At 38.1% G+C, this 16822-nt stretch overlaps 1 protein-coding gene across 2 annotated transcripts in view; it reads right to left on the bottom strand.

Moving 5' to 3' along the window:
* LOC128026033 (pecanex-like protein 1) overlaps nt 1–16501 on the bottom strand; it is a 39143-nt gene extending 22642 nt beyond the window's left edge. The window contains exons 1-7 of one of the 2 annotated variants that reach the window (XM_052612740.1): nt 16202–16501; nt 13012–13226; nt 11689–11794; nt 10207–10240; nt 9636–9692; nt 6392–8011; nt 1061–1190 (exon numbers count right to left, since the gene is read on the bottom strand). In XM_052612740.1, coding sequence (XP_052468700.1) covers nt 1061–1190; nt 6392–8011; nt 9636–9692; nt 10207–10240; nt 11689–11794; nt 13012–13226; nt 16202–16354 — 2315 coding nt within the window. In that variant the 5' untranslated portion in view covers nt 16355–16501. The remainder of the gene's footprint in view (nt 1–1060; nt 1191–6391; nt 8012–9635; nt 9693–10206; nt 10241–11688; nt 11795–13011; nt 13227–16201) is intronic. The other variant, XM_052612741.1, reaches the window with a different exon arrangement.
* Between the last annotated feature and the right edge of the window lie 321 nt (nt 16502–16822).

Below are 16822 nucleotides of genomic sequence, written 5' to 3'. Positions count from 1 at the left end.
TGTTTACACATTCATTTGGACGGTGTGTTAAATGCACACTTGCTTGCTCATTCACCATTATTACTATCATTGAAAATAGCTGCTTAATATTTTTGTGGAAACTGTTATGCATTTATCAGGATTCCTTGATGAATATAAAATAAAAAAAAATAAAAAACAGCATTACATTTATTTCTTTTTTTCAATCAACTTAATGCATCTTTCCTGAATAAAAAATAAACCCTAAACTTTTGAACTGTGGATTTGGTTTGGATCAGGTTTGTAGAAATAAATCTCCATGTGGATTTTACTCTTTGGCCGAAAAAACAACAAAACAAATTAAGTTGGATATGACAAAAAAATGAAATGGATTCTTGCTGACTGTCTGAACGAAGCCTGTGAGTGATTTCAGAGAACTTGACTGGAGAACCTGAAAGTTAGTCCACTGAAAGCATCATGATGATACTACTTCAAGAGAGACAGACATGCCCCAGGCCTGATGTTAAAACAAAGCACTCAAACACTCTCTCAGCATCTGAAGCGGTCTATGATGGCAAGGATGACTGTGTCTGGGGGTTATGGAGAAATTTAGTATATGAGAGAAGGACGCAGTGACTGTAACTCTTCAGGATACAGTAGTAAAGACCCCAGAAGCAGCATGTGTAAGTGTGTGACAGTGAGGGTGAAGTTAGACACCATGTGACGTGGTTCATCAGAACAGGATAAAACAAGTGAAAGCACATGAATAGATACTGGGCAAAAATAAACAGAAGTATGGAAACAACTCATGCAAGAAGAAAATAAGACTTGAATTGCATTGAAAAGGCAACATGCAAGAATGTTGGTTTCCTGTACCAGCAGAAGCAGAAAGAGATCAGCTTGGGCTTTAAGTCCGTACAGTAGTAAGAAGAGGGTAGCAAGCAAATTAAGGATTACATTTCATGCAATGCCCCAGAGAAGTGTGTTAGCAAAAGAGAAAGGAGGTGAAATGTGCTGATAAGAATAATGATGTGGGCATCAGCACAGATGAGTCAAAGCTGGTGTTCTGCAGCCATTCAATCCCTCCCCGGGTGAGTCGTACCTGAGTGGGGATCCGATGAGAGAGGCTGGGGGCGTGGAGTTACTTCCTGCGTTGTGCCGTCTACGCACCGCTTGTCGACGAAACGTACTTCGTTCTCTGCGAAACGTGACTGTGTCGTCATTCCCAGGGGCTGCCGTAAGAAGACAAAGACAGGAGGGCCACCAAAAATAAGCTTTTATTAAACTAGCAAAATGCAATGCTGCATGCAAGACCAGTGTAGACACAAGAATCATCAAACACACCGATTAAAAACAAAATGCAAAGAGCCTGATGATTTCATGCCATATGGTCAGGGGTGCACATAAATGGTCCGCAGGTCCGCATGCGCGACCAAAATAAAAAATATGTTCTGACAGCGCGTTTGCGAACCGAGATGGTTGACAGCTGTTAATACACAAATTACCATTTTAGATCACAAACTATACTACATAAGTTTTATTTTCAACCTGAAAGCATAAATCTTGGCTATGCCATGCTGTTTTCAAAGCACAATGCAAAACTGTAACATTCATCGGTAGCGCATATACTTACTTGCTGGCAACCTACCAAAATAAAAGCCTGCTGATTTTAAGTTTGAATATGATGAAATCGATTTTATTTATTTATTTTTAGATGCCTAAATGTTTTAAGTGACTTAAAACTGGGGAATACATAAAGCGGTTCTTCTTAAAGAGGCAAACAAAATAGTAGTAAATATTAGCATTTTATTTTTTAGTTTACTATAAAATAAATATATTTGTATTTAATTCTAGGACTGACTTATTTTTAATAATTTTATCACACAGTATTATTTGGTTTATTTACTATTATTTTATATATATATAACAAAATAAAGTGCAATCATATTTTAACTATTATTAATTCATTTTTTATAGTTATATTTAATGGGTCACGCTATATGCAGTGTGAGGACCAAACCAAATCTCCAGGTTCTCTTATGAGAACCAGGCTGAAAAAATTATGTGCACCCTTGCATATGGTATCAAAGAAAACATAAAAAAAAAAAAAAAAAAAAATGCAAAAAAAGTAAATTCTAAGGCACAAGAAGTATAGTTTATTTGCACTACCGGTCAAAAGTTTGGAGTCAGTAAGACTTGTAATGTTTTCTCTTCTGTTCATCAAGGCTGCATTTATTTGATCAAAAATACAGAAAAATAAATGTAGCCTTGATGAGCACAAGAAACTCCTGTAAAAAAAATAAAATAAACATTAAAACTCTTTCTGATCCCAAACTTTTGTAATGTATATAGTTTATATATAAACACACACACTCATCTATTGTTTTAATGTATATACTTAATAAACTGTTATATAACATTAAATGAAAAAACTGATAATATTAAAATATATGTATACAGTATTTTTACATATTTATTTTTGAAATATATATATATATATATATATATATATATATATATATATATATATATACACACACACACACACACACACACACACACACATTTAAAATGTAATATCATAATAACTATATGTCCACAAAGTCTCCCAAAGTTTTCCTGAACATGGCACAGGCCAAGGAGAACTTGCAAAATTCAAGGTAATGTGGTTTCAACTTCCTGTGATAATTGCATTTTATAAACTAAATCTGCTTTGACATCTTCCTACAGATGGTTAAACGCATCGCCTTTGCAAGCAGTGTTAAACATGGACTTTAACTGCAGCACTCCCACTGCGGATGAACTTTGACCTTACCCGATGACTTATCACTGAAAGTAAAATGTTATTACTACAATAAAACAGTCTAAACAATCTCACGCTGGACTAAAAGGGGTGTAAGAACAGAATGGTTTACTCTAGAACAATACTTTTGCTATGTTCAGACCATTTAATTTGTGAGCAATAAGCCTTAACAAAAGACATCAGAAGCATGACAACGAACATGAGACATTGCTCCCTCAAACGTTATCTAGTTACTGGTGCTGTGGAATAAACATCACACAGAAATGCACAGAGCTAAAATTTAAAACTCTCTAAACATTTGAACAAACTCACAAGAAAAGATATCAAACACGACACACGCATCTAAACATCACACACAACTCTGTATATCACATTCTGTGCATCCAAACACAGAAACACTGATGGAGAATGGAGAAAGAGGGCATTTATAAATTTGAAATTAAGATCCATTTCAAAACATCTGATCACAAGTGATTAGCAGTGGGTAAAGTTTTAAATAGGGGCCAAAGTGTTTTATGATTACTGAATCCACATTCACACTGCAATTCACAAGCAAATGCTGCACAAAGACTGTGGACCAGAGGAAAGAACAAACCCTGCAGATCTCCTATATATAGATTCAACAGGCTGTCAGAGTAAGACTTCAGTAATTCTGCAGGGGTTTGTAGGTCACAGCTGCACTGGCAAAACACACTGCTTGTACAGCTACAAGCTTCTGGGCAAAGCTTGTTTATCTGATCGGCTCCATTCTGCTGAAAAACATCCATCTGTGCTCTGACCTGCTGCAGACCTCCGATGTCTAGCACTTCAGACTGATCTCAGAATGAGATCATGACTTACAGTGATAGTTCACCCAGTAATTAAAATGTTGTCATCATTTACTCACCCTCATTTTATTCCAAACCTCTAAGATTTTCTTTCTTTTCATGTTGGGCAGAATGTGGTATGTTTTTTGCAATTCGTTGAAAGTGAAAGGTGACCAATGGCTTTCAAGACAAATATCTGTGAGGAATAGTCTTTTTTTACTGAAAATTTCATTTGTGTGATTCGATGTGCGCATATTCAGAATGGGTTAACAATCAGTTACAAATCATGGTGTACTGATCACTGCCTGCATTACTGATGTCAAACCTGCAATGCCATGTCTTGTCATGCACTATTTTAAAATATGCAAACATAAATGAGATTTGAAAGTGAATAATGACCTGGCGGCATGAAATGGAAACTATCCATGAAATGGGTTTTATTTATTCACCTCATAAATTTTAATAAAACTGCAATAACTGAATTTTTCATTAAAGCATCTCTGGACTCACTGATGACATATACCAGACTTCTCTCATCATTCAGTCTGCTTAAACCCCACTTCTTCTTACAAACCAACTGCAAGATTGCATTCAGATCTGCCTCCATCCATTCAGCAACCAGTGGACTGAACCAAGTCCCCATCCTACATTTTTTATTTTCGATAATCCATTTTACTTGCTTTATTTTCAGGTACAATAGGTGTATTTAGCAGGAACATTCAAAAACTGAATGAACAAATATAAACATAAAACACTATATAAACTGATTCCTGAAGCAACTGTATTAAATTTCTTCATTCAAGACCAGTGATTGATTTTTCTCTTTGTGTTTTGTTGTTTTATTAACGTTAAAAGAATAGTTCACCCAAAAATAAAAATTCTGTCAGCTGTCTGTCAATTCTGTCATAATTTTTTATTTTAAAGGTCCCATGACATGGATAATTTCCTTTTCTTTAAATGCTTTTTAATGTTTCCTTAGGTGTACTTATATTGTTAGTATGATTTTTAGATTTAAAATTTAGAAATAAAAAAGCATTTTTTAGATCCTGATATTAGCCCTCTGGCTTGAATGCTCTGTTTGAAGGGGCGTGTCTGCTGTGAGACTCCGAGTAAACCACAACTGTTGTGATTGGCTGACATCTTTGCATTCAAAATGCGTATTACATGTGGAACCCCTCTCAAATATATATATATTTACTATAACGGCTGTCGAGATTAACAAATCGTGGATTTGTTGATTATATAATTATTTTTGCAATCTTTTCCCATCACATGAAAGGCTGCAGTGATGAGCATTGAGTAGACAGAGTCTGTTTATCGCGTGAATGCAGTGATCTCGTCATTATTGCAACACGTTTTCTCTCACAAAATGCTTTCACCACAGCTAACAGCAAACACATGAATACAGTAAGAGCTCCGTTGTGCAGCATAACAGCGTCATTCATTGTAACGGCAGTTTGGGCAAGTGTGCAGATATACTAGCGATGTGTAACAGCTCCGGAAAAAAAGGGAGCATTCTTTGATCGCTCTCTGTAGTTAAATCACAATTTAAATAACAGATTTGTTTAATGCTACTAAGAGAAACAACGCGAAGTTGATCGTTTAGTCACTGGCTTGATTCACTGATGCATAAACAGTATTAAACGATTTAGAAAGAAAGTCTGTGTGAACTTGAATGATTAGCTACACATCAGAAATCACTGATCACAGATCAGGCATTAATGAACACTGTTACTCACTGTTTGTGGCTGTGCTGTCGAATCCATATCATAAAAGTCTGTTTGAAACGCCTGTGCTGACATTGCGACTGAATTATATGTAAGTATTTGGGCGGTCAAAGCAGAGAAAGGGGAGGTAACAATTCTCCTTACAACGTCACAACGAAGAGATTCAAGATCAGCCCGTTTGAGCTTCCTTTTTTCTCAAAGGCAGAGAAAGATAGCAAAATCTCGATTTACACCAATTCAAATTTCTAGAAACTTGGGCACCATATACAGGCTAGGAGAACTCATATTAATGTTAAAAAACCTCAGAAAGTGACATTTTCATGTCATTGGACCTTTAATACCACCATTTACTCACTCAAAAGTGCTTTTAAACCTGAATGAGTTTCTTTCTTCTTCTGAACATAAATGCTATTTTAAGGGATAGGGGAAACTAAACAGTGACTTCCATAGTATTTTTTGTTACTATCAAATTCAATGTGGACCAGCAACTGTTTGGTTACCCATATTCTTCAAAATATATTATTTTGTGTTCAGCAAAAGAAAGAAATTAATACAGGTTTGGAAATTTAATTTTAGGGTGATCTATGCCTTGACAGTAATGACAGTAAGCTGCATGTTTAATAGGCCTGCTGTCCCTTTAAGACCTGATATTCATAATATAGTAACCGTTTACTTTCATTTTAGACATAATCAACTGAGTCTACATGTAAACCTTGTGTGTTTTGACAGCATTAGCACAAAAGATAACTTAGTTCAATAATCAGGTGCCGTTGGACAAGCTTTAGTGCGTGCGCTTCGGGTGTACAGAAAAAGCACAGGTCAGACCAGTGCGGCAATGAAAAATTTAAAACCACATGCAAATAATGCGATAGTAACTCTACTGCTGAGTTAACACTGCTGTGAATGCATGTGGTGTTGTACAGTATATGACGGAGGCGCCTTTTTGTGGGTTCATGAAACTAAATATACAGTTTGGAATGACATGAGGTTGAGTAAAGAATGACAGAACTTTTATTTCTAGGTTAACTACCATTTGAATCATCTCCCAGCCCTTAATGAATAAGTGCATGCACAAACTCGCATTACTGTGTGCTCACCTCGAGATCCCGTTGTTGCCTCTTGCGTTTGACTAAGGGAAATAGGGCAGGGCAGACTGTTTCTCGACCGGGTCACGGACTCAAGCTGAGAGGCCCTTCCCAGCAGGGATGCCGCATCCAACACCTCCCCTTCTTTTGCCTCCAGGTCTGACTTGGAGGTGGTAAGGGGTCTGGAACTTGCTGGTGCCCCCAAATGGTGGGGGTCATTAAGGCAAGCAGTAGTGCTGCTGTCCAGGCTCAAGACCCGGGCATGAGTTTTGGCACTGCCTGTACTTGGAGTGCGTCGTGAAGCTTTGTGTTTGCCCTTTTCCTTGTCTTTCTCCCGTTCCTTTTCCTTGTACTTCTGACCGTGGGTTTGTACACCATTCATTTTGGCCCGTAGCAAGGGGCCACGCCGATCCTCTGGAGAGGGGCAGGAGTGGAGTGTGCTGGATGAGGAGTCTGTGCTAAGCTGGTGGGAGGAGTGCAGGCTGGAGGCACAACTAAGTTCACTCTGATCACTGGAGTCTTCTTTCATGAACACTGCAGAGCGAGGCTTTGCCATGCCACGTCCGCAAATGTATTCCCGGTGTCTGCTGGCGTCAAAACTGCTTGCGCGCTGCTTACCATTGCGTCGCCGGCCACTATGGCTAGCGGCAGATGAGGAGGCAGCCCGGTGAACAAGATTGCCTGTTTTGGGACGCATTTTGTCTGGATCTGCCTCCTGGTGCTGGTGGGCAACACCAGCAGAGACATCTGCACTAGTCCTTGATGCCGCCTCCACAGTTCCTTCCCCCTTTAGGCCCTCTAAGTTTGTGGGTTTGGAAGCATCGCCGACAGGCAATTTGGTAGCAAGTTCATTGGCATGGGGGTTTTTATTAGCCTCCCCCGAGGCCACACTAGAGTTACGTGGGTCGGTATGTCCTGCATTTGCCTTCTCATCCCCAGACAATGACAGTAGACTCTCTACATGCGTGGAGCTTGTCTGCTCGCTGTGCAGGCTGCTCAGAGTACTGTTGGTATCCCGGTCCGTCCCACTGCAGTAGCTTTCGGTGGAGCCACTACTGCGTGTGCTTAAACTCCGCAAACTTTCGGCACTCCGTCCACCTTTTCTTTCCCGACCACCCTGTACACCCTCTGACTGGTACAACCCAGAACCCCCTTCCCCAGCACACCCTCCTTCCCCTGTCTCTCGGGAAACAGATCGTGATACCCTGTGGTGCTCCTTCAGATGATATCTGTGATATTCCGTTCCTGAAGTGCTGGGAGTTCCAGAGTCTGGCTGCTCAGAGCTCTCTGTCGCCCTTTGTGACCTGGAGGCCTCCATTTCGCAGACAGGATCCAGTCCTCCCCGACGAGGTGGAGGGTACAGGCTGAACTCAGGCAGAGAAGGGTCTGGAAAAGCAGATCCAGCAGAACTTGAGGTCCGAGGCAATCCACGAGGTCGAGATGACTCTTTCCGGAAAGACTGTGAGTGAGTGGAAAGATGGGCAGTAATTTCTGTGTCACAAGAGGACAGGGACTGACTAAAAGGGTGAGGAGTGGAGCCATAAAGGTCCTGAGCCAATGAGGTTGATGGCTGCATGGAGGCAAAAGAGTCATTGGAGATGAGGCAGAACATCTTTGGGTCTGACATCAAATCTAGAGGGAAAGAGAAATTTAAAAAAAGTCTATGAAAATTAAAAATGTAAAATGTAATGACTTGATCTTCCTGTGACTTTCCTTTTTCACTGAAGTCAGTTATGATGCATTTACTTTGGCAAAGATTGAGAGGAGGAGAGTGGGCGCTTTCAATTATTTCCTATGGGAGTCAAGCAACAAGCTTGTGCAATTGATTGTGAGATTGATAGCGGAAAAGAGAAACTGTTGAAAGGGTAAAAAATTTCAGAATCATCAACTTTACATAGATATCTAGAGAAGGTTGCAATAACGTGCATTTCTCATGAGCATTTAAAAAAAATGCAGATTGTGCACAGATTTCTGCTGGATTTAGTGTGTAAATCATATTGTTTACATATTGCACGCTTTCCAGTTGTTACATATAAGTTAAATATTCATTGTAAATGAAGACTTGCAGACCTGGGTTAACAAAATTTTTAAACTGACACTGTATCTTTACTTTGGGCATTCGGAAGAAAAGCTTGAATCTTTCCAAATGTAACTGTGTGCATATATAACTGCTTATACTAGTGGTGTACTGAGAAAAACTAAAACTCATTTCACAACCCAAAGTGGCAGTGTTGTAGTAATTTGAATGTTACTGAGCTAAGTTTTTCCACTGCAATGTTCATGCATTGTTAGGCAGTGAAGGTTTTATGATAAAGTTAATCAATAACCAAATAGCCACTTTTTAATCACTGGATCACTGATTATCCAGCATTACAGTCCAAAATTTAAAAACAAGCCTGAGACCCCATTTAGCAGTTTTTGAATTCAAAAACATGTTTAAACTGCTTAAAGAAATCAGGATCAAGTCAAAATGTAGTCCTGTACATCCCTAATAAACACACAGTTTGCTGAGCACTAATGCAGTGTTAATAACCGATACAGTCATCTGCCAAAATCATTTGACCTACATACCCAAGAATCCATTCAGCACACTGTCCAAACACCACACTGTCCATAAGGTCTTTTGATTAAGTGCTTTAGAAAGGCTGAGTCCAGTGTGCAGTGCTGACATTACCTCTGTGTGTCATCTCATTATTCTCAAAAAGCTTTTATAGTGATCACAAACTTCTGGTTTGGAGAGACAGACATCCATTTTCATGTTAGTAAAATGAAACACTTTGCAGTTGAATAAAATTGTGGTCAGTAAGAATACGAGCCTAACCGACCAGTTCTCAGTTCTGCTAAGGACATGAAGACATATGTTCTAGTGCATTTGTAACTGAGAAACTTTCCCAAACCACCAAAGCACCTTGTGAGCCAGTAAAAAACAAACACACACACACACACACACACACACAAAAATTGCCCATTTTCATTGCCATTAAAGTGAATGGAAAAACTGATTCCTGATGTTAATATCTTTTAAATCTATTCTATAAAAAAAGGATTTGACATGCATCAGGGTCTGTCTGGATGTTACATTAAAAAAAAAATTATAATAATAATTTAGAATGGCACGAGGTTGCATAAACAATGATAGCATTTTCATTTTTGTGTGAACTATTTGTTAAAGAGAGATCAGTTGTTAACTTTTAGAGTTTTTAGAGCCTAATTTGCATTGCATTATATTATGGCTGATGGCAATTAAGATTCACACCTTGGTCCTGACTGCAAGTCAAACTGATATCATCGGGAGCCTTTCCAACACCTGCCCCTGAAAACACAGAGAGAGAAACAGAAGGTCAAGTTTTATAACTTATTCATTAACCTAACACATCCGCCCCCTCTCTCACACTCTCTCTCCTGCTCACCTTTGCAACTTTATTCAAACACATCCCTGACCTGGCCCTTGTCCGCAGTACTGCAGGTCTTCTGACATATCACTACTGTCTGCAGAAAACCTCTTCTCTTAGATCCTAAACACTTCTATTTATGGCTACAGTAAACCTGGTTCACAACACAGTGTCCTCTTTGTTTTTTAACAACTCATAAAAAGTCATACAACTATTACTGTACACTAAAGAATACCCTGTAATGTTCCTGCTGCTGTTATTTGACTCATCTTGTATATGCACACAATTAATCAAGAGTGATCAAGAAACAGAAGATTAGTAATTTGTGTAAATGCAGGTAAATAATGTCAGAATTTTCCAGTTTCAACTATTCCTTAATTTTGTTGCCAGATACTAATACTGTCAGAAGTTTAAAAAACAAAATCTATGTCTCACGTTTGGTTGTGACAGAGGCTCCATGGGATGTTGTCTGTAGGGAAAGAGAGACAGATGGGATCAATGAAACAAGCTCCTATGAGTCATTTACATGAGATCATGACGTTTCTAACTTCCCATCACTGATACTAATTTAGCAGACTTGCACAAAAACACATCACAGTCATTTAATCACATGACATGACATTCAGCTTGAGATTCCTCTCTATGATTTCATTATTCAACCAACAGTTTCTGACCCAACACACACACAGACAGACTGCTTGTCTGGGACAAGCAGTACTATAATTCTGGGTACACCCCAAAAGATTTTTTTACATCTTTTAAGGTTTTTTTAAAATGTGATAGACCAAAAACAGGATAAAAAATCCTAGATTTAACCGTTTGCTCCTATAGTGTGTGGTGTGCCATGATGTGACAAAGACAGCACATGAACAGATTTTCAACCAGAGTCTCGACTGTGAACACAGGAAATCTCGCAAGACTTCAGAATAAGCATTGCAGACTATTCGCGATCAGGGCTGCTTCGATGTTCTTTCGATCAAGTTAGGACACTCTTAACACACCTCACACCAAGGGTAAATCTGATAACACTCTATAGAACCATCAAGATAATCAGGACATAGCTAGGATTGTCGGAAGGGGGGAAATATTTATAAAAAATATATTATTTATATTCATTACCATACTAAAATTATATTAAATGTAATGTTAGAATCAGTGTTGGGTAAGTTACTCTAACAAAGTAATTAATTGCTAACTACTAATAACATCTTCAACAGTGTAATTAGATAACTTTACTAAAGTATCGCAAATACTAATTTCTAATACTACAATCTCATATCAGCCTTGACCAGTTTTAAAGTACAAGGATTGGCATGAAACGTTTTTTTTAATGCTTTCAAATAAATAATATAAAATTGCATTAATTATTTTTGAACTGTCCAATATATTTAAAGGGAGGTTACATCAAAAACATATATTTCAACATTAGATGTTAAACTTCGATGTTAAATCCACTAATGTTTTCTACAGAATTGCATTTAATGCAATAACATCAGAACTAACAGAAACAAAATTACTTTTACTTAATTATAGTAATTAATTACTTAGTAATACATTATCCAACTCTGTTTAAAATGAACAATGCAATTTATAATAAATGTTCTCATTAGGAATTTCAGATGTTCTAGAAAATAAGATTTTTTACATTCAAGGTAACTAGCTATCTCTGGTACAAAACAATTATTTCAGTCTTGTCTAATTGTGAAGAAAAGAAGTATTATTGTTAGATTCGAATTTATGGTCCCATTTGTAGCTAGTCCTCATCTGTTAGCATAATTGTTGTGACCTCCAAAAACATTTTTCACTGTGGTGGTACTGGTATATTGGAGTGGTAATGAATTTCTGTGAACTATATCACATTTTAGGAAAGATTTGGTTAATTAATCAAATCAGGTTATAAAGCACACACAAACACACCTGATGGTTGGAGTCCATTCCTACGTAAGAGTTTCGTGAACTGCAGTCGACCGGTGGCGTCTCCTCCCGTGCAAAATCAGACATCTCCATTCCACCCCCTGGATCCCTGCACACACACACACACACACACACACACACAAGGTTAGTTACCTAGCAACATTAACAGAGGAACAGCCCAAAGGGTTCAAGAGAGTTACCAATGTCATTTATGATCAAACTAGCAAAGCAGCTCAGGCATCGACAGAGAGATCATTTCTAGCGTCTCTCTATCTAATGTCTGCCACCCATTAGACAGAGATCCACCCATCCTCCCTATGGGAGATTATGCCATTTTTTATATTTTTAGGAGGTTTATTTCGCTTGGCCCCCCCAAATGATAAAATGTTGTGGTGAATGGTAATCCCACGGCTAGAAATAGGCGGTTCATTTATTTCATTCAGGACGTCTCTGGAACAATTCATATCTTCATATCAAGGGTCTGAAGCAGAAATATCATATATTTCCTCAATTACTGCTGACCATGTTCAGACCTGGACAACCAGGAATGGCCCTGCAGATGTGAGTACATTTAAGACTCTCCATTTCTCTTTTACATATAGATAAGATTGCAAGAAAAAAAAGCCATGTGTTGTGGTCTAATAGATGAAGAGTTGTTGATGTCTTAATAAAAACTTTGCTAAAGTGCTTAATTCATTGATTTGAGCTACAGTGTTTAATGTGCTCTGACTCTGTCAGCAATGCTTGCTCTCGTAGAAAATGTGCAACCTAGCAATTATCTCACCTCTGAAAGTTTGCAGACTGTTTCTGACTCCTCTGAGTGAATGAGCAAAAGTATCAGCCTGTGTGTGTTGGTTTGTGATGCTCTATTTCAGTTCTCCTGATTAACACACCCATTTCCCTCCTCCCTTTTTCTCTGTCTCAGCGGGTGATGAATAGATCCAGCATGACAGCAGATTAGTTCTCAGAAACATCCCTACCGCTGAGCAACACCACTGTCCCTTTATTCAGAACTTTACCGAGCGGAACCAGAACCTTTCTGAGCAGAATCAGAATCTTTCCTGTGAAGATTCTAAACATGAGATGATTTAAAAAGCTTTTCTTAAATTGAATCCTGAGCAAAAATCGGAACGTTTTCTGAGAAGATTCACAATGTGTCTTGGGATGATTCAGATTATGAGACGATTCAAACCTGTGTCTGAGCCAAAATCAGTGCCTTCCTAAGTTAAATCAAATCTGTTTATACAAAATAAAAAATATTAACCTGTGCAGTGACTCTTTGGCTTATAACCGCTTTGGCTTATAAGAGAAACCCGTGATTCTTACCCAGGCCCGTTTGAGTCTTCCTGCCGGGTGCTGGTACCCTCACGTTGGCGCTCTGCCCCCTGGCCCCGTCCCTCGCTTCCTTTGGCCCGCAGCTCCACCACCTCCCCTTCATCCAACGCAGTGTGCAGGCGATAATTCACTGCCTTCAGCAGTGCAAACATTCCTGCTATCACCCCGCAATAGATACCCACAATCACCAATGTGGGGGGCAATGCCTACAGAAAAAGAGAGACACAGCAGGAGATTTCAGAGTTGAGGTAAAAAGCATTTTTGTGATTTTGAACAAATATATATTTTTTACGTTTAAAGAAAATAACACTTTCATTCAGCAAAGAATGTATTAAATTGATAGTGATGTCAGACTTCCTCTGTCAAGTTCTTTTGAACTTTAAAATAACCCTGAAAAAAAGAAAATGCATCACAGCTTCCACAACAATATTAATCAGCATAACACATTTCAATATTACTGATAATAATAAAAAGATGTTTCTTCAGCAACAAATCAGCAAATCAGAATGATTTATGAGGGATCATAGGACACTGAAGACTAGAGTAACCGCTGCTGAAAATTCAGCTTACTCCTTACAGAAATAATATATATTTTTAAATATAATAAAACAGAAAGCAGTTATTTAAACTTGTAAAAACAAAATTCTCTGGTTTTCACTGTATAAAATGCAGCCTTGGTGGCCAGAAAAGTCCTCTTTAAAAACATGAAAAAACCTTACCGACATAGACCTGCTCAGATACCTCACCCACAGAAAGAGCATGGCTAAAATTAATACAGAGCATTGTCTATTACAAGTATCTTCTTAAAAATAGACTGCAAACTGGAGTATAATGTTACATGGTCAAGGATTTCAATATGATGAAGGAGAGCGCAAGAGTTGTTATGACAAAGATGGAATCTGTACAGTTTTTCCTGCATTTTTTGTAATGGTTTTGGTGTGAAATATGTTGAATTACTTTAAATATGGTAAACTGTGTCTACAACTACACTTTGGTGGCTGAAAGCATAATAAAAATGAGCTGATATCAGTTATAAACAAAGCCACAGTGGGATGGTGGGAAGGTTTTGACAACTATGTTTCCATGTTAAAATCTTTAACATTTGGAAGGAAATGCAGGAAGAGAGTAGAAAACAAGCCATTTTGGTACATTTGGGGTCAGTATTATTCGTTTTAAATAATTCATGGTTTTATTCAGCAAAAACCATTCACTGTAAAAAACTGAACGAGCTATTTGTTAAAAATTTATGGTAACAATATTACACATAACACTTTTGAGTAGTTTTTCCAGGATTTAATTTTAATGGAATCACATGAAATCTCCTAAACTAATTAATCTATGACACAATGAATTTAATATAAATAGTGAAATGTGCTCATTTATTTTATGCTGATTCTCAAAAGTCTGTGATTTTGAGTGAGGTCGTATTTGATGTCAAGTTTTTTTGTACATTTAAAAGACTGTATACAGCTAAACAAATCAAGTGGGAAAATATTGCACTAGCACTAGCAAAGCTACTGCACGTTGATCAAGGCTTAATGCCTTAGAGTAGTATCCATAACCATAAGCTCTACTCTTCTGCACAATGGTAATGATTACACTAAGCAATGGAAACTACTGTGTAACAGAAACTCTTTCAAATGTCAAACATAACTGAACATTAATCATTAATAGAAGTTTCCCTTCACTAAAAACACATAAAATAGCATTTAATTAAAAAATCTTATCTACATATCCAGCCATATACAAAGCATGCTGGGAACTAACAATCACCTCAAAAATAAAACTGCTAAATTGAGCTAATTCTCTTAAAATAAATAGGTAGCCTTCTTTCCTTTTTTTAATGTAATCAGTTCCTCAATTCAAGCCCCAAAACTGCTAAAGTTTCCTTTAAAAAAAAAAAAAAAGAGGAAAACACATCTCTTGTTTTTATTGGTAAAAAGTCCTCAATATTTTCTCTACAACACTGAATCACAGTTTCTTTAATTAAATATACACAATATTTTTGATTATCATCTTCATTTTTTAAATTAAAAGTACACCTTTTTTCAGTAAAGACATTTATAATGTAAAAATATATATTTACAGAAATGTATCCTGGTTTCCACATCATTACTTAATCAGCAGATCTATTTTCAACATTCATAACAAGAATGTTTCTTGAGTACTAAATCAGCATATTAGAATGACTTCTGAAAGGATCATGTGACACTGAAGACCGAAGTAATGATGCTGAAAATTCAGCTAAATTTTATGGGACTACGCCACCTTTACTTACATAAAGTTTTTTTGTAGTGGAAAAGGGTTTTTGAGATTATTAGTATTATTGTATTTTATTAACTATTGATTAAAAAGTTCTTTTTTAAAGCCAAAATGTGTCTTCTATGGCAGGGTCAGTGTGTTAATGTATGGTAAAGTTCTTTATTCTGTGTATTTCTTTCTAAACAAGAGAAGTCAAACAGTTTGGCCCACTACAATTCTTTAAAATAACTTCTTTTGTGTTCCACAAGTCAGTCAGTCATACAGTTTTGAGAAGACATGAGGGTGAGTCAATTCTGACAGAATATTCATATTTGTGTGAACTATCCTTTTAAAGCAGACAGAGACCAAACACAGACCAAACCGCATGACAGCAGGTCTGAAACACCCAACTCTGCTGAAAAACCAAATCAAAACCACAACAAATACCCGTCAAACCAGAACAGAACTGATTCAGCGGTTTGACCCTCATCGCTGTCAAGGACTCCACACCTTTGGAACAACACATTTCCACGACTCTTCCAATTGTTTGCGAACACTGGAAATTCTATTTTTTCAGAATACTACATTAGCAGAAATTCCATTCACATAAAACAATGGATAAGCAATGAACTATCACAGACCTGAGCATAACCAGAAAACACACACGTCATATAATTTCCTTGACCTTCTCAGATCTGCAAATCACATTTCTAAAATTCACTGATATTTCTGGGTTTTCCTTGACCACGGAAACACCGTGGGGGGGGGGGATGAAGAGAAATACAGCCTGTGTGTGTACTGGAAACAGAGAGATGAGCTAGAGAGAAACAGAGGGGGATGGAGAGGCAGATGAAGAATGAGGAAAGAAGAGACAGATAAAGACGGGCTGATAACGACTAAAGGATGGAGAGAAGAAAACACCAACGGCTGCGTCTCTCACCATGTACAGCGTGAACGGGAGGCAGAGCAGCAGCAGCCACAGGTAAAGGTGAAGCGCGTTCACGAAGGTGTTCTGGTGGGGGTCGTAGTACCATCCTCCCGTCACCGACGCCCACACGCCCTGCCGCAGGATCTGGAGGGTCTGCGACCCCATATTTACCCCCTGTCCCCCCTCTAACCGTCTCGGCGCAGGAGATACTGCGCCGGCCCGTCAAGACCCGTCGCAGCCATCTTCTTCTCTGTGGTCCTCCAGCGCTGCGCTTCCCGTCCCATCGTGCTATGCGCGCACCCGCCAGCTAGCGTACAGCTCGCGCAGAGAGTGGCGCTGCGAGTGCTAGAGATGAGTTATTTTGCAGCGCCCCCGCGTGACGAACGCGAGTATCGACGAACAAAAACATCTGGGGCGATACTGTGATTTTTTTTATTATTTATTTTTTTTGCAACCTGTTTACCTAAATACATTATTTAATAAATAAGCCAATCCCTCTCGAGATTCCTTTAGTCCATTTGATTGTACACGAATAAATATCGTGGAAACGTTTAAAAAGAAGTGAATATATCCCGTTATGTATGTTATGTTTGCTGTAAGCATGATTACCGTGCGCATCCAGTTGCAATAAAT

This window comes from Carassius gibelio, chromosome A13 (genome assembly GCF_023724105.1).
Source record: "Carassius gibelio isolate Cgi1373 ecotype wild population from Czech Republic chromosome A13, carGib1.2-hapl.c, whole genome shotgun sequence".
NCBI lineage: Eukaryota > Metazoa > Chordata > Actinopteri > Cypriniformes > Cyprinidae > Carassius > Carassius gibelio.
The sequence above is the reverse complement of the archived record's forward strand: the minus strand, read 5'-3'. Positions and strand labels throughout refer to the sequence as shown.